Below are 19,202 nucleotides of genomic sequence, written 5' to 3' on the forward strand. Positions count from 1 at the left end.
ATTTTCGTAATGATCGGTCCTCACTTGATCACCTCCCCCATATAAAGTTCCCTTCATAAAAGGACTTGATGGTTCAAATTTACTTATAAACACTAATATTACGGCGATATTCTACATAAATAACTTTAATTTAGACGTAAATCCCTTTACCAAAATTTATAAGTATAGTCCCATATTAAGCACCTACCCCCATATAACCTCCTTTTAGAAAATCCTTTTCTTTAATATTTCTGAATTAAGGTAAAATTAATTTAAATGCTTTATTAATAAAAAACAAGTTAGAGTACTATATTCGGCTATGCCGAATCTTAAATACCCTCCACCAGCAAGCTACTTTTTATTAAAACCCATTTAACTATCTAATTTTTAGATAACTTGGCAATTTTTTCCCGTATTGGGGGTACTAACATTTATGCATATGTCAAACTAATTTTAATTAGGTCGAGAAAAATGTGTTAATAGGTCAGTTTGAAAACATTTCAATATCATGATTTATCTGTACACAGAACATACTCATTTTGAATTTTATCCGGATATAATCATTTAATTACGAATTAATTGGTATTAAGTGATTTTCAGAAGTATACCTTATATGGGAGCTAAGACAACCTATGGACCGATCCGGGAAAAAAATTCCGTAGAATGATTTATATATACAAAATACACATTTATGTCGAATTTTATCTCGATAACTTTGATTGTCAATGTGCATTTGAGTAATTTTCGGAAATGGTCCCTATACGGGAGGTATGACCAATTATCGACCGGTAAGGAAAAAATTTCGTATAATGATTTATATGCCAAAAAAAATTCAAGTCGAATATTTGTGTCGAATTTTATCAATTTGTGTCGAATTTTATCAAGATATCTTTATTTGATAATGAAATATGTGCGTTTAGGTGATTTTTTTGAAGTGGACCTTATATAGGAGCTATTACCATATATGGGCCAATCCGGAAAAAATTTGGTAGAATGATTTATATGCTCACAACACATACTCAAGTCGTACTTTATCCCGATAGCTTTTTGGGACTTTGGACTTTATATGGAAGCCTATTTCGTAGAGTGATTCATATAAAGACAGAACATATTTGTGTCGAATTTTATCAACATAACTTCATTTACAATTAAATATGTGCGTTTAAGTGATTTTTGGAAGTGGACCTTACATGGGAGCTATGGCCAATAATGGACCGATCCGGGAAAAAAGTGGTAGAATGATTTATATGTACACAAAACATATGTATTTGTGTCGAATTTTACAGTTTTAGAATTTAATTAAATATATGCGTTTAAGTTATTTTCGGAAGTGGAATTTTTATGGGAGCTATGACCAATTATGGGCCTATCCGGAAAAAATTTCGTAGAGTGATTCATATTTAGACTAAACATATTTGTGTCGAATTTTATCAAGATATCATTATTTGACAATGAAATATGAGCTTTTAAATGATTTTCGGAAGTGGGTCTTATATGGGAGCTATGACCATATCTGTAAAAAATTCGGTAGACTGATTTGTATGTACACAAAACATATTTAACTCGAATTTTATCACAATAACTTTATTCATCAATAAAATATGTGCGTTTAGGTGATTTTCGGAAGTGGACCTCATATTGGATCTATGACAAATTGTGGACCGACTGAGTTCTACGTTGAGAGTATGATTTCTGTTTATATTATATTTGCATGTACAAAATTTTGTGTTGATAGCGATATATTTGAGGGAGTTATTAACGAAAAACTAATTTCCGGGAATATATACCTTTGTATGGGGGCTATGGAAAATATTGGATCGATTGTAAAGATTTTGAACATAATTGATCACTGCCCTGAAAAAATAATGTGTGACAAAATTCATCGAAATATCTTTGGTAGTTTCTGAGAAAACTTACGCTGTGAACCGATTTTGCTGATTTTCAATACCAAACTGCTTAGGATAGCAATAAATATTTTGGGTGAATTTGGTTGATTTCCTTTGCTTAGTTTTAACGTGAGCGTGTTTTACACAGACAGACAGACGGACATAGCTAAATCGACTCAGAATTTTATAAGGACCCAGAATATATATACTTTGTTGGGTCTTAGATGAATATTTCTTGGTGTTACACACGGAACGACAAACTTATATACCCTCTATCACCACTGATGGTGGTGGATGGTATAAAAATAATCAACATTTGTAGCATAATCACTGGTGTAGGGCATCATATGGTCGGCCCAGTTATAAATGTTTACTTGTGCTAATTTTGTCAGATTTTCGCCATTTGACCTATTTTTTGTTCCCTTCCGATCCAATTTTTGCAACGGCACTTTGCTAATATATATTTCTAACAAATTAAGTAGTTTAATCGAAAATGCTTTTGCTTAAGGATAGACAAAATCAGTATTTACTATTAAAAGTACTCATTTTGCCCGTTTTTCACCCATTTTACCCCTCCTAGTCCAAGTTCTGAAAAAAAATATATCCTATAACACTCTCCAAGTATAGATGTTCCAAATTTGAAGAAAATCGGTCCAGCCGTTTAGGCGTGATTGACAAACAAACAAACAAACAAACAAACAAACAAATAAACAAACGAACAGACTTACAAAGATATTTATATAATATATATTAGGATGTATGTATATTTATGTAGTATTGATATTTGCTATTGCAAAAGTTTTTGCATTCTGTTGTCATATTTTTTTATCTGTACATTAGAATACATGTCTTATTCTACGATTTTAACCATTAGAATTTAAGTAATCTGTTATTGTTATAAGACAACAATGAAGTGACATACTTTCTTTAAGAATTCTAACGCGACATAGCTGCTATTAATTTTAAGATAGGGTTTCTCCCTAAGTTTTTTTTTTTTTCTTAAATAGGTACATTTATAGGTAATCATTTTAATAATATCAATATTTTTTAAAAATCTGGTTAAAAAAATACATTTGAACTGAAATTAATACAAAAAAAGCAACCATATACAGTGTTGGACAAAACTAAAGCTTGAATTTTTACTTGCTCAGTAAAATTAAAAATATATGTATGTTATGTTGAAATTTAAGTGATTACAGTATAGAAATTATAAAAAAACATCGAAACATAATTAAATTGCTTTTGAACAAATTACGTGAAAACATCCCTAGACCACAATATTACTACTTTATTTTTACTACAGTATACCGATTATTACACTACTGGCCAAGGTTTTAAATTTAATTCATCAAAATCACATCGATTCATTAGAACAATTTTCGTTGTATTAATTAATTAATCCTAGTCATTTGAATTTTAAGCAAAATAAAAGACAACTTTGAGCAACCTTCTGCACTTCGTCTTTGGATAGTCCTGGACGGAATATTTAATAGTAGTTGAATTGCAATGGACTTTGTTAATGCAATAGAATCATTTTTAATATCCGTATTCCACACTTCTCCTCCCGTTTGATGGTTTTTTCGCGGTCCTCCACTACAGCCAATAAGTTGTATGATTATAATTTGCGAAATTATAGCGTGATAAATATAATTTTTTTTAAGAAATTTTTGTCACTGTTTAATTTAATAGTATAATCCACAATTATTATCTTTAATAGCAAAAAATACTTTTGAGGACCATTTTGATTTTCAAATCGCAGAAAAGTGCAAAAAAATTCTGTAAAAATCTTATAAATTTACTTTATTTTACGTAAATTTGCTCTTAAAATGTCTTGAAAAAAAATATTTACTTGTTTAATAGTAGGTTTAGGTTAAGAAGGGTTATACACCATAAAAAAGGTGCATATCTATTCGGAAACCATAAGGTCCATTGTGATTCCCTTCAAAGAATGAAGAATCAAAAATAGAGAAACAAAAACACATGCCAGTACCCAAAACAATAAGGAGATGAGAGAGAAAATCTTTGTCCCCCTATAAAGCCCAGTCGATGAAGTGACTAACGCCCTTGACAAAATCTAGTAAATTGCGAGAGTCAAGACCCGCAATATCCCCCATTTCGCCTAGCCATTTCGGCCTGAGATTCTGTATCCTAGAATAGTAGCAAATTATATGCTCGATCGACTATATTTCCTCCTTATCCTCGCATATCCAACAATAGTCCGGTATACTGCTGTCCCAGGCCCTAGCTGAGCAATGCGTTGGCATTCCTATCAGAATATCTTAAACTTCGTCTATACAGTCCTATAAGTATTTTGATAGCACCCATATCAAGTTTTAGCCATAGAGTCTTTGATACTTTGCAATCCAATCTACTATTCCAGGACTGGTTTATGATGTCACGGATTCTTTCGAATATCAGCCTATAAAAGTGTCAAATGGTTGGTTTTACCTTACCGGCACCCGTGCCGATATCCATCTTGAACCCGTCAGTGAAAAATGCACACCCACCAAACAGAGGTGCTTTCCCGAAGTCTAGAGTTGTAATATCATAATCCGTAATTCCGCGAGGGGAATAACCCTGATCAAGTAGACATACTTCGTACATAATTTTTGTATGGTCGTCGCGCGAAGGTTTGACTAACGATGACTCGTAGAGTCTTAGCAGATTCCTAGCCGCCACGCGCGCTACAAAATGTTCTATAGGTGACAGGTATAGAATGATATCCCAGGTCGCTTGTGGAGAGCTTCTAATGGCACCAGTAATGCCAATAAAGGCACACCTTTGAGCTTTATTGATAATTTTTCTATCAGTTGCATTTTCCGAGGATTTACGGGCAGTCCTTTATCCTTCGACTATAACGAGAGTTCACCTAGTGCAGTCTCCATGATGTGACTGATCGTGGATAGAAATTTTCCCTTGACCAGTAGCACCACGTCATCCACATAGGCAACGATCTTTAATAGTAACTTTTGTTACCAGTTTCTTAAAATTCCTCAAAATGTTATGTATTTTAGTTTTGTCACTGCAATTTTAGCCATACTTTTCAATGACAACTACTTACCATCTGCATTACTTAGAAGTACTCTAGTAATGACTGGCTTTTAAACTGCTATAGAAATACTTTAATTTCGGCTTTCTCATTTTGTTTGCACATTTGTTTTAATTGCGTGTTAAATGTGTATGTGAAAACCATTATTCGACGCGCAATAAAATAGCTAAGCAATGGCGCAGTGAGTGGAAGATTTGACTAACAAACCGAAGTCCCTGGTTCTTGTCCTTGCTGGCTCTTTTTATTATTAAAAAATAAAACAACTTCTTTGTAAGAGAAATTGCAAGTATTTCTTTAACTCCTTATTTGTAAGCAAGCGTGGAAGTTCTTGCCTCCAATGTCATCAAATGTTAAAGTTCAAATGCTAATGAAGAAGTAGTAAAAAGTGGTTTTATTAGCTTTTTAACTCATTACTTTTCAATGTAAGTTTTTCCTGGGATGTTCATAACCGAAATCTTAACAATATGTTTCGGTTAATTTAGTAATCTATTCCAATTTTCTCAATTTATCCAGAATTTCTGAAAGACATCTTATTGCCTTGGAACAAATCTGAGCTAAATGGTTTTCCCAAGGTTGGCTGGCATAATGCCCTAGAGGCCAAATTTAAATATTTAGCCGATAGCAAAAACCTTGATAATTATTTATAACAACCAAATATTAATCAAATCAATTTAATCTATTGCTTTAAGAACTTATTCCAGCGCACCCTATTTTGGGATGTATTGTATGTAAGTCTGTATAAAAAACTACTGATACTGATAAAAGCGCTATTTTTAATGTATATATATACAGCAACAATTCCTAAAGCGGCTTTTGATAATGTGTCATTTATCATTTTTATGTAAAATAAAAAGAAAACAACTTAATGCGAATGAGCAGTTTTTCCAATGTAATTTTACATGCTTTCATTGTATTTAAAGTGTTTCCCAACAATGGGAATAAATAGTGATAAAATAACAGAAAATACTTTTCATAAATAATAAAGATATCACAAGTTTTAAATCCTTGATATGTCATGCTGGTAATTTTCAGTAATATGTTTTCCAATACATACACACATACGTCATGCATAAATAAATGTTTTGTAAATATTTACAACTATGTATATGTAATTATTATTCTCATATAAATATTAATAATACGTGTTTTTTTAACTTTTTAATTTGAAAGTGATTCATCATCATCAACTATAATTACATATGTACGTTTAAAAAAATACTTGAATATAAATAAGTATTAGTTGAAAAAATAACTTTTTTTTGAAACATTTACGGAATTCACATTTCAATTAATCGAAGTGCTGCACTGAAGTTCAGTGCATTTCAATTCAATTACCTCTTTTGGCAACATAAGATGTAATTTGTGTTTACAGGAAATTTGCAATTCCCTTGAGATCTTTATTAGCTAAAACACCAGGGTATTCCTCGGTCGTTCGAAAAAATCTTCCAGATCAAAATTTATTTGTAGTTGATAAAAGTTCATGATTTTTATGGACTCCACCAGTATGAAGTATAAGTTTAAATGGTATCCACCAGGGTATAGTCTGAGTATTTTACTGTCTCCACCAGTCTAAACGTAACCTTAATTTAAAGTAAATCGAAATAAATTCGATTTACCTTAAATTGAGGTAAATCAGATAAAAACCATGGCGATGATGCGAAAGTTGTTCCTCAACTTAGACCAGTATTACGTCAGCGAATAAACAGCTGTTAATTATTTGTCGATAACAATGCAAATTACAAATTATGTTCTAACCTAATTTACTGAGCATTGTGACGATACGTCCGTTGTAGTGAATCAGATCAGAGTCTTTGGTGTGGATCGAACGCACAACCTCCAGACTGACACAAATATTAAAAAATGGACATGTGTGAAAACTTTAGTCTACAAAAAACTCTGTTCAACTCTGGTTTATATTTCGGGTCTTCGTCCGAAATTCCGACACTCATAATTATCAAGTTATTATATTGTCGTAATAAATTTATAATTTAGTACCTGTTAGAAATCCACGTCTGAGGTTAATATGCTGGTACATATTCTGAGCGGACATACATAATGACGGGCACAACTATACAAAATTGGATGAGTGAATTCAGACGAATGTAGAGCATGCGGGGAGGACAGTGAAACACTGCAACTCTTTCTTTATCATTACCATGCTTTCGTCGAAATTATATCCAAATATCCTGAAAACGATGTTATTCACGTTATAACATCCCTCAAGAATACTGACTGGAAAATTTTAAGGAACTACATGCACACGTCCAGGAAACATCGGAAGAAAACATTTTTATAAAGTAATATATAAGGATTTCCCATAAACATTTTCCATTTTAAATAACACACAACAGGACCGATAGTATCCTAGGTGTATTTCTTCGAATAAGATGTATTAATTAATTTCCTCTCAACTTCTCCTAACCTATAAATTTAAATGTTTAGAAACTATAATTTTGACTTATAGATATGAGTTATGACAGGATATATGTATTTTTTAGTCTTTCCATATGTAACACTTCAAAATATTGGTCATGGACCTACTAAAGTGAATATGTATATTAGGGTAGTAGGTTAGGTTAGCAGGTCGTCCTAGCGATGTCTTCACTGGGGACTTACTTGGGTCCAGTAAATTGATGCCTTTGTGATACCTGAAACAAGAGAAACGTCGAGGGTATTATTATACTTCGACCTAAATACTCTGGGTTCGTAAACCAAACCAGTTTGTCGAACGAATAAAGGAGTCTATCTTTCAGATATAAACCTTCGATAGATTCGTTAAGTCATGCAATAAATAACTACCTAGCAGACTCATTCTATGATCTGCTAGGGCGGGGCAATGACAGAGGAAGTGAGTAATAGTCTCTTCTTCCTCTCCACCTACAAAAGTCATTACTGGGTAAGTTTAGTCGTCTTGCATGGAATCTAAAGAGCCAGTGGCCAGTCACCACCGCCGTTAAGTTCCGTAGATTTACTCTCGAAATATGAAGAAGGGCTTGGGATCTTTGTGGATTGAAAGATGGCCATATGATCCTCGCCTGTCTGCAGGTGGGCTGAGTCGACCATCTGCATTGCGCAAGCTCATTAGAGTTATAACTTTTATACAATTTTTGAAAATTTTAAATCGGCCCTATCCATTCCACATAGAGCATAAAAAAGTACGTCGAATAAGTATATCACTTTTTTCTGAGCATTAAAAAAGTTTCCGCTAGTTTTCGATATTTACAAAACTGCAAATTTTTAATATTAACTAGTGGCATTGTTTGACCCAAAATATTTACACAGAGAAAAAGTTACCTAGCCATTTTGCACCAAAATGATCCTAGTAAAACGTTTTCGTTATTAGAACACTATTACACTAACACTAGTTTTGGTTATAACCCAAATGTATATACATACATATGTATATTCTGGATCTAAGTCAATAGATTTTGTTTTGTATCGAACATGATCATATTGATCATCGATATTTCCTTGCTTCCATACAGAAATACAATAATTAACTTTGAAGAGGTGAAATTAGTTTTATCATTTACATGTTTATTTATATATGTATGTATGCATACAATACATTTAATATCTCTAATATGATGGACTAAAATAAATAAGTCAATAGTTTTTAAATTACATGATTTTACTTTTGCAAAACGTAGTACATAATTTATTACCTTGAAAGATTTGTAAATAAAATACAAATAATTTTGCCCACATTATTTCATAAACATTAATAGATATACTAAATATGTACATTAGGTTGGACCCGTTTTTATAGAGAAAAATATAAGGTACTACTATTCCCACCGAAACTGAAATCTTGGTTCATTCTAAGATACCCTTGCTAAAAATGTTTGTCCTAGGTCGATATTTGGTTATCTGGATGAAATATAAAAAAGTCCTATTTTCAGAATTTTCCATTTTTTCAGGGCTTCGAGAGGCCCTTTGTTCAAAAATATAGAAAATTTTATATTTTTTCGATTTATTTTTATGTTATTAATAAACTTCATTAAGCACCCTAATGTTCATATGTACAGAATTTATTTATTAATATTTTTTCAATCTCTAGAATCTATAAACAGAATAATTTCAACGAATAGAATTGTTATTACTTTAAAAAAATACTTTTAAATAAATAAATGCCGATATAAGTATAAAAAAAACATTTGTTCACTTAAAAAAACTTAAGTTATTGGATTTCTTTTGCTGTTTTAATTCTTGTTTTATTTTTGTAATGCGGTTGATTTAAAATACACAAACAAAAATTATATAATTGATTTTAATTATGTTTAATAATCATATATATATATGTTTTTATATTGTTTATTCGCAAACATTTCAATTGAATTCTTTTTGAAAAATTAATACATATACATGGCATGTTCATGCAATGTATAATATACATACCCTGCCAGCAATTTGATATTTATTAACGTAAACAACCGACTTTTAAAGACTAGCAACAAGCTAACTATCATATAATGCGGGAGTACCCCAAAATTATCTGGAGAACATTTTGTTTCGACATGTTTTCTCATGTTTCTTTATTATTTGGAATTTTGTTTTAGATTTTTGTCATTTTCTTGTATACGTTGTGAAATTAGAGACAGTAAATTGTAAAAATTAATTATAAAAGTTTAAATATTTCAAAACTCGGTCCCTAAATTCTAAATTCTGCTGGCTAATACTGTAAATATAATACATTAACAGTTAACATTACACATTACATTTTAAAATTTATTTTAGATTTGGATCAATGAAATAATGAATCATGGAAATAATGAACAAATCATTCATAATTTTATGGATACCGGTGTTATTATTAGTTCCCCTGCAGAGAACTGATGTCTATTAATTTTAACGAACTAATATCATAACTTGTATTAAAGTGAAATGTAATTTAGATAACTAGTAGTTAAATTTTAAATATATTTAATTAAAATGTAATTAATTAATAGTAGTAGGGAATACAAAAGAAAACTATTACTTGACTTTTCTGCAACTAAATTTAAGTAGGTAATAAAGAGTTACCTTTAAGCTAATTTTTTAGTAACTAACTTTAAGCTAGTTAAAAAGTCATGCAGAGTCGGACAATTGACTACTGTCATGTTAAAATAGTCATTTGACTCCATTAAAAATAATCCAAGAATCAACCATAACTAGTTGATGAAAAAGTCGGCTTTTAATGCATTTAAAGTTAGTTGAGTTGCTGGCAGGGTATGTACATATGTATGTATGTATAAGTATTCAATTGTTTTCTTTCATTTAATTGATGGAAAAAACAAATCAACATACTTATAAAATATATGATTTCTATGCAGATTTTTTTGTGTTTATTAATTGAGTATAAAGTATAGGGGCATCAAAAAATGTTATATCAACTAATGTTAATGAAATATTTTGACCTATTATGCATGCTTGTTTTACACCCTGAGCAACGTGTGAATTGGTTGAGGTAATGGTACATATATTCAGAATATATCGTTCAAATATCTGCCACGGAAGCGCTCGCATGGGAAAATACGCTAAATCCAAACACAAATCGGACGAAATACCAAAAATTTCGTTGTTAGTGATGTAATGTAACTCCAAAGACAAATGTCTATAGAGGTTAAATCGAATGTCTGTCCTTGTTTTCCGTCGATTTCGTCTATTTCTATTCTAAAGCCAATAACATAATATATCGCTCATAATGAAAACATCTTTACTATCTTTGTACCAAGGACGAATGTAATGAATGATTTTAATTGGAAATGGTCTATGGTTTCTCATAATCCCGGTACAAATATCCTCCCATAATGCTCTTTTAAATAATAACTTGATCGTAGTGGTTATTAATATTTCGAAGATTGACTAAACTAAATTCACTCAAACTTGTATGAGTATCATTCCATTATTAACTGTAGCTCCCTTATAGTTAATCATACTTCCATAATAACACTATTTTGCAATGAAATCCTCCTTTAAAAATATATGTTATAGAATAATACATATCGTCACGCTTTCAATTTCTTAACATCACGTCACAATTCTTTGTAAGTCACTATTTTTCACATAGAGACAAAACTGGTTGTCAAAGACCTAAGTCCCCTGTCAAAGACCTTATCTAAATTTAACTTTTATTTATCTAATATTAGTGAAAACATAAGTTTTATTTTTAACGTTCACAAAAAAAATCTTACACTGAAAATAATAGACATACCCAGCAAAAACTCGGTAATGGCTTGTGCCACTTAATTTTTAATAACTAATACTTATCGTCTGCATTACTTTTAGGTACTCTTATATTTTGAGTTTTGCCGTTTTATTTGCATATTTTGTTTGCAAACACAGGAAGAAAATAGTTTTCTGTGCTAAAACCATTATTGGACCCACAATCAAATAACTACGAAGTGGTGTTGTGAGTATGACAGCGAACTAAAGAACAAGAAGCTTAGGTTCGTATTGTGTGACCAATTTAAAATAAAACTACTTTTTAACTTCTTATTTAAGTAGTTATTTGTAAGTGTGCATGGTATGCACTTGCTTCCAATGTCATTACCGTGTTAAAATAATGAGTTAAAATGCTAGTGAAGAAGTAGAGAAACCCGGCTTTTAACCTATTACTTAACAATGTAAGTTTTAGCTGGATTATGTCAGTCTTGTAGTAAATGAGCGATATATAGGCATTTTCAGTACACATTAGGTTTACGTTAGTAATTGTCATAAGTATATGACAATTACTGACTAATACTAAAACAGAACAATAGCAAATATATTAATTTCTTTATAATATTTACTATTAAATAATTATTTACATTTGTAAAAACAACATACTTTATAATATTTTTTCTTTAAATTTATTATCATTTCAGTTGTCATAGCAACATTTTTACAACATGCAATCGATAAAACCGAATGATTTGCCACAAAATCCATATGAACGTGTAAATATATTTTCCCGATTAGGTTTTTGGTATGAATTTCATTCACTTAAAAAATGCATATTTATTTTCATCTACTATACCTATCTATTCTGTCATCCACACAATTCTATACATTATTTCATTGCATTTAGGTACACATTACCAATATTTTTCAAGGGGAGAAAGAAAACATTAGACACAAAGGATTTATATCGGGCCCTAAATGAACACAAATCAGGTAATTATTGATTTTTATTACATATTGACAAATGTGTAGCTTATTGCTAATAACAAAAAAGAGTTTATAAATTTATAAAAAAAAATACAGACATCAAAACCTCACTGATAACCTTTGCTTTATTTTATATCGTTCATTAAAAATAAACTCAAATCAGATAATTGTTGATTTTATTATGTTTTGACTAATAGATTGTTAAGTGTTTATATAGTATATATGAATGTAAATTAATAACAATAGGAGTCTAATATCAAACAAGTTGGAGTTCGGTCGAATCTTAAATACCCTCCACCAGCAAGCTACTTTTTAGTAAACCCACTTAACTATCTAATGTTTAGATAACTCGACGTTAGTTTTGTACGGATATGAGCTTATATTAGTGCTGGGCCGATCTTGCCGACGCCAAAAAATTTTAGGAGAATGATTTGTATATTTACAAAACATATTCCTGTCGGGTTTTCCCGTTGTCGTTATTTTTAATGAACTATATTCTTTTAAGCGATTTTCGAAACGATGTTGATGACCTTCTATGGGAGCTATGACCATAATAGGCCAATTCGAAAACATTTTAGTACAATGATTTATCTATTCACAGAACATACTCATGTCGAATTTTATCCGCATATAATCATTTTATTTTTTTATAGTTTTATATAGTATTTTTATAGTATTCAGAAGTGAACCTTATATGGCCGATACGAAAAACTTCCGAATACTGATATATACAAAAAATACATTTTTGTCAAATTTTATCCCGATAACTTTGATTTTCAATGAAATTGTGCGTTTAAGTAATTTTCGGAAATAGTTCTTATGTGGGAGTTGTGACCAATTATGGACCTATCTGGAAAAAATTTCGCATATGATTTATATGTATACAAAGCATATTTAAGTCGAATTTTACCCCAACATTTTTATTAATTAATTAAATATGCGCGTTTAAGAGATTTTCGGAAGTAGAACTTTTATGACCAATTATATCCTAAAAAAAATTTCGTAGAGTAAATCATACATATATACCCAAAGCATATTTGTGTCGAATTTTATCAAAATAGCTTTATTTGACAATGAAATATGTGCATTTAAGTGATTTTTGGAAGTATACCTTATATGAGAGCTATGACATATTGTTGACTGATCCGTCAACACATTCACGTCAAATTTTGCCCCGATAGCTTTATTAATTAATTAAATATGTGCGGTTAAGTGATTCCCGGAAGCGGACCTTTTATTAGAGCTATAACCAATTACTGGCCTATTCGGAAAACATTTCGAAGAGTGATTCGTATTTACACAAAATATATTCACGTCGAATTTTATCACGATAGCTTTATATATTTGAGGGAGTTATTTACGTTAAACTAATTTCCGGGAATATATTATACCTATGTATGGGGGTTTTGGGAAATTTGGAATCAATTGTTATGTTTTTGAACGTACTTGATCCCTGGCAGAAAAAAATAATATGTGACAAAACTTATCTTCTGAGAAAACTACTTAAGAATTAAGAAAAATACGTAATTTTTTTCGAGGTATTCTGATATTTTTACTCATAACTTTTTACGTCGTGAACCTATTTTGCTGATTTTCAATACTAAACTGCTTAGGACAATAATAAATATTTTCGGTGAATTTGGTTGATTTCCTTTGCTTAGCATTAATGTGGGGGAATCAGGAAAGATGGCTCGTATACCCACAAAAGAATTAACATTCGGGATTCTTATCAGATTATATGACGATCTGTGGATACAGTTTGTTTAGTATTGAATATGGGCAATATCGAACAAAAAAACTTAACACTTTAAACAATTACTTATAGAAAAATGTTTTCTGGGTTTCATGTATGAATTCATATAAACAAAGAAAACTAATTTTTTCTTATTTAACAATTTAAATGAATTCTGTGTCAATGTAAATATTTTCCATTGATTCATTTTGTAATTATTCAGATGTAAATAAATGTTCTCTGGAAAATGCTCATTGATGAGGATCTATTGCAGTCGACAGCATCAAATGAATTTCAAAATTTGTTGATCAATTTAAATTTAACATATAAAATCAATTGATTTGTTTTATTAAATGTTTATATGCACATTCATATACATACAAACTACATACACACAATATACATTTTAAATGAATTAACAATTTTGTGCGCCACAACAATTAATTTCAAAAATTTACTTGGATTTTCAATTAATTGTTTTGGGAACGAAACCTATTTAAGTAACATTTTTAAATAGACTGTTCTCACAATTAAAATAAATAATTATTCATTTGGATGCAGTAAATTATATTTTAAATGAGAAAATTCGATATTAAACTTTCGTGGGTGGGTTATTGCCATTGTCAAAATACAATCGTTAGGGAAATAATGGCAATTATTGTTACATACATATATAATCAATATATTCTATCTCTAATAATGTAATAGTAATAAATAAATATTTTCAGGAATCGACAAGAGAGTTGCTGAGATATTTCTCGACAAATGGCATTGTAGTTTTGCATTTTATTTAATTAAACTACTGAATGTATTACACTAAAACTTCAATATAACGTACCTCGTTATAAGAAAAACTCAATATAACGATTATTTTTTCTGAGTCCCTTGAAAAGACTCTATAGCTATACATAAATGAAATATGTGCGTTTAAGTGATTTTCTGAAGTGTACAACTATGACCAATTATGGTCTGATCTGGAAAAAATTTCGAGGATAGATTCATATACATATACACAAAATATATTCATGTCGAATTATATCCCGATGCAGAGTGATATAAATATGTATACAGAAAACATATTTGTGTCAAATACTAGTTATTCCTATATCCTTATCTAGCTTAGTTATGACCATTTAAGTGATTTTCGAAATTGGACCTTATATGGGACCTATGAGCAATTATGAACCGTTTATTATGATTTCGAATGTGTGAATATATATAGAATACTTACTAAAGAAATCATGAAAATATCCCTTCTTCTTTAACAACTTCGAAATTTTTTTGCTGGGAAGTATTCTATTTAATGCGTTTTAAATACATGCCTAAATTCTAATAAATTTGTCATCAGTGAAGGCATGAAAAATGCACCCAAATTCACTCATGTAACTCCACTATATGAATTGTAATATTTTACTGTAATTTGGTATTCTCTTAGGAGATTTAACGAAAACGTGCATTTCATACAATAAAGATTAAAAATGACATAAATTTTTTTATTCGATTTTTGTTAAAATTAGTAATATTAAGTCCATTAAAATTAGTAATATTAAGTCCATTAATAAGAGAAGGAAAAAACCAAGACTGCTTAACGGATTTTAAAACACAATGGGTATTTTTCCTCTGCATGAATTTAAATCCAATCAAAATCAGTTAGTTATGTTTTATCTTATTCTATTTTTGTCAATATCACTCAAAAAAATTATTTAAATATTGATAATTAAATCGAAGTACCATTAATGCATTTTTAAATAAATATAGTGCACCAATGAAAATTCGCTTGAGAATCATCGAATATTCATTGGTTATAAGAACTCATTTAAATGACGAACTAGTTTTGCAAATACGAACCCATGCATGCCAATGACACGCTAATGTTAAAATCATGCATGTTTCCCCTAAATATGAACCAGTTCATTATCAGTTCAACCCATGCATTTACTACTTTTTTTGCACGTCTTTTTTTGCTGGGTACCTATGCATATTTAAAACGTCAGTAATGTAAAAATACTTTTTAATGTTTAAATATTTTCGAAAAATAGTTTGAAGTTTTGAAGCAAAGAATATAAAGAAATTGGGGCTTGTCAGTTGGTACGTAAAGGAGTTGTCATTCGGTACCTAACTCTAAGTATGTATTGGTAGAATTTTTGTATTAGTATTGGAGCTCCAACCACTTTCACCACACTTTCCAAACATACATACTTGCATAAAATCGTACATAAAAAATTTAGGAAAAATAAATAACATTTAAATTTCTACATTCGCAGATTTTTTAATTTATTTTGCCCACATCTAATCAGTAAACATTTAATAAATATATTTTTCGGACTTAAAATCTCTTTTTTTGCAAAAAAATGAGTTTATTTTAAATAATTTTTTCATTTTCAATACCAAAATATACAACTTTGTTTTGTCAATTTTAATTTCAACACACAAAAATTAATTGTCAAAAAAATTAAAAAAATATTTTTTTAGTTTGTGAAAAATAAAAATATTTCGGATTGTTAAATGCGATAAAATTGTGTAAAAAATTAAAAAATAGTTATGTGTTTGTGAAAAAACGTCGTTTAAGTCCTATTATCCCGGTATTTTCGCGAAAAAGTTTTGAAGTATTGTGAGAGAATTGAGTTCTCACAAGTGTGTTGAATTTACACAGAACTCGTCTGTGAAGAGAAGGAAATGTTATTGTTGTAAAACAATGTCATAGTCCAACTTCTTATTATTCTTTGTTTTGAAGCATCTAGGGAAAATTTTTACATGTATATTTTATATTAAAAAGTCAAAAATAGAGTATATTATAAGCCGTTTCTCTGGGAATTTAATAAAATTATTCAATTATTTACTATTTCAAAGGTATTTCTGAGCCGTAAATTGAATGAAGCGATATCCATTAATAATTCAATTATATCTTAATATTTACTTATAAAGACCGATTTTCAACATAATTTACGAAATATTGACTAGTCCCTTTAAAAATATACCACAACACAAAATCATAAATCCCCACCGTTTTAATAGAATTCAACTTTGTGAAACGGGAAAATGCCACAATTTTTATTTTTTTTGCCAATATTATTTGTTTTAATTTTAGAAATTTTCCAGTAATTTCTACGTTTGAAGTATAAACCTAATTATAAATATTTTCACCTTTATTCATATGATGTATTATAATGAGTATCATATTACAATATAAATTTTTACTGTCAAAACATAGGGTTAGTCGATTTAATTAAGCAATTAGCTGGTAGTTTTTCTTTATATCAATAATTGGGAAGTGTAAAAACAAAAGCAACAATTTTTTATATATATTCTGGGTCTATATTAAGTTCTAAGACAATCTTGCCTTGTCTTGCTAGGGTCCGAAAAGAAAGAGGTAGAGGGTTGAATTTTTATTTCCACCATTTTAAACTTTTTGAAGATTATTTGCAACTTTAAAACTATAAAGTCCAAAAAAATGAGCTTTACTAAAATATAAATATTTATCTAAAATGTTTACGCAATGTCGAATTCAAAACATTGCTCAACGAGGACGGACGGTAATAGCTGTATAGTTTGTAGCACATTTTCAAAACAAAGATTTTTATGTCAGTAAAAAATAGTTTAATTTTAAAAAGCGCTATAATATCGGATTTCGAAAAGTGAATTTAAGCGATAAAATCTGTTTTGATTGCCAAACAGACCAAAACCAAATTCGTTGGCAGAATAAAAGGTACACAATATTTTGTTTAAAAATAAATTTAAAAGGAAATTTATAAAAGATTATCTACAATATTATATATTGTTAAGTAAATAGTACAGTATGTTTGTAAATTTATTATTTATATATTTACATTTCTGTGATTAAGCTAAATTATCAACAGAGAATAATATATACATGAAGACATTTATCATTGTTTACAAAATATTAACAAAAGACAATTGCAGGAAAAGTTGTTGAACTGTTTTTTATAACTTTTCTTAAAGATTTAAAAATAAGTAAAAATATTTGATTAATAATTACTAAAATACAAGTAAATAATTTTATAAAAAATGCACGTAAGTGAAATTTAATTTTTTCTTTAATTTTTTATAAATTATTCCATTGCATTTTATTAATACGATGTATTTGTAGGAAAATATTAAAATTTAAACGTTTTATACGTGAAATTTAACAGAATATTTTTACCTACAGTATTGTTCGAAACGTATAAAGTTTTTAAAATAGTATTTATTATTTTTATTTTATTATTTCATCCATGTATGTATTCTATTTAAATAGTTATCATACAATTCAAATTAATTGTTATTACTATGCGTCTATAGAGCAATAATAATTTCATAAATTGCTCTTTTTCCACTTTAATAATACCTCCTAGCAATTTGGTAAAATCTGTCTGTGTTTGACACATGCTGAAAATTTCGAATCTATTATTATAACCACAACTTCCTATAAAAACTGTTTGCAATGTCACTATATGTATATTGTTATTTTTACTAAGGGGTATAAATAAATTAATTTACTGACAAATTTGTTTCAAAATGTTTTCTATTCTGTCCTGATACTCATCCATATGGGTTCTACACGTGTAATATAATATTGAATATACAAACATGAAATAATAATGTCAGATACACATAATAACACTGTTGGATTTCAGAATTTTTCTGCGAAAAATTTTAAAGAATAAATATGATGCCAATAAAGACTGAAGTTTTACGTTTAAACAAATACATACATATGTATGTATGTATATCATTAAATGTCTGATAAGTAACGATATTTACGTCAGCTCTTAAATTAATTAAATTAACCAGCTAGTGGTGGGTTAAACTCGTAAAAATTAAATAATATTTTTTTAATTGAAAGATATTAAATTTGATATAATTAAATACTTATATAGAAGGTTTTAATATCATTAAAGGATCTTGTAGAAATATTTTTTGCTAAGTATTATCTTATTAACACGTTGACGTAAATGACATGTTGTTGTTGAACAGTTTTCTCTTCGTTGTGACAGCTCCTGCATTAATCATTATATGGAAAATTCAATCTTTTAGCTTGCGCACCCATAATACAATGTCCTGTCAAAATGGCTAGCAAGTCCAATTATAGAAAAGCCAGGTCATTCCTGATGTCGAGCAAGTGGTTAGGGATGATCATTTGGTGTGGGTCATTTGAAAGTGGGGCACCAGCTAGTGCCCCTGCGGGAAGAGGCGGTCGTCAAAAGGCGCCCGACATTCGCGCAGGTTTACTGTCTGTACAAATTCGGATATTTCTATTGTATATACTATAGTACCTCATGCAGTTTACCGGTCTTTATAGCTGAGATTTCATCCAGTAAGATGTTGAAATGGCCACGTAGCTTGAATCATACCGCTCGTTAAAACGAGGAATAAAGAATTTAGGTTAGGCTGATAAGAAATACAAATAGGTCACTATGGGGCCTGTTGT

At 29.6% G+C, this 19,202-nt stretch overlaps 1 protein-coding gene across 1 annotated transcript in view; it reads left to right on the plus strand.

Moving 5' to 3' along the window:
* LOC119605742 (probable multidrug resistance-associated protein lethal(2)03659) overlaps positions 1–19,202 on the plus strand; it is a 38,490-nt gene that overhangs the window by 11,635 nt on the left and 7,653 nt on the right. The window contains exons 2-3 of the mRNA XM_037959022.1: positions 11,760–11,860; positions 11,963–12,048. Of these exons, the coding sequence (XP_037814950.1) occupies positions 11,784–11,860; positions 11,963–12,048 (163 nt within the window). The 5' untranslated portion in view covers positions 11,760–11,783. The remainder of the gene's footprint in view (positions 1–11,759; positions 11,861–11,962; positions 12,049–19,202) is intronic.

This window comes from Lucilia sericata, unplaced genomic scaffold (genome assembly GCF_015586225.1).
Source record: "Lucilia sericata isolate MDLA Ls3-8-SP2 unplaced genomic scaffold, ASM1558622v1 Contig000515F_arrow, whole genome shotgun sequence".
Classification (NCBI taxonomy): Eukaryota; Metazoa; Arthropoda; class Insecta; order Diptera; family Calliphoridae; genus Lucilia; species Lucilia sericata.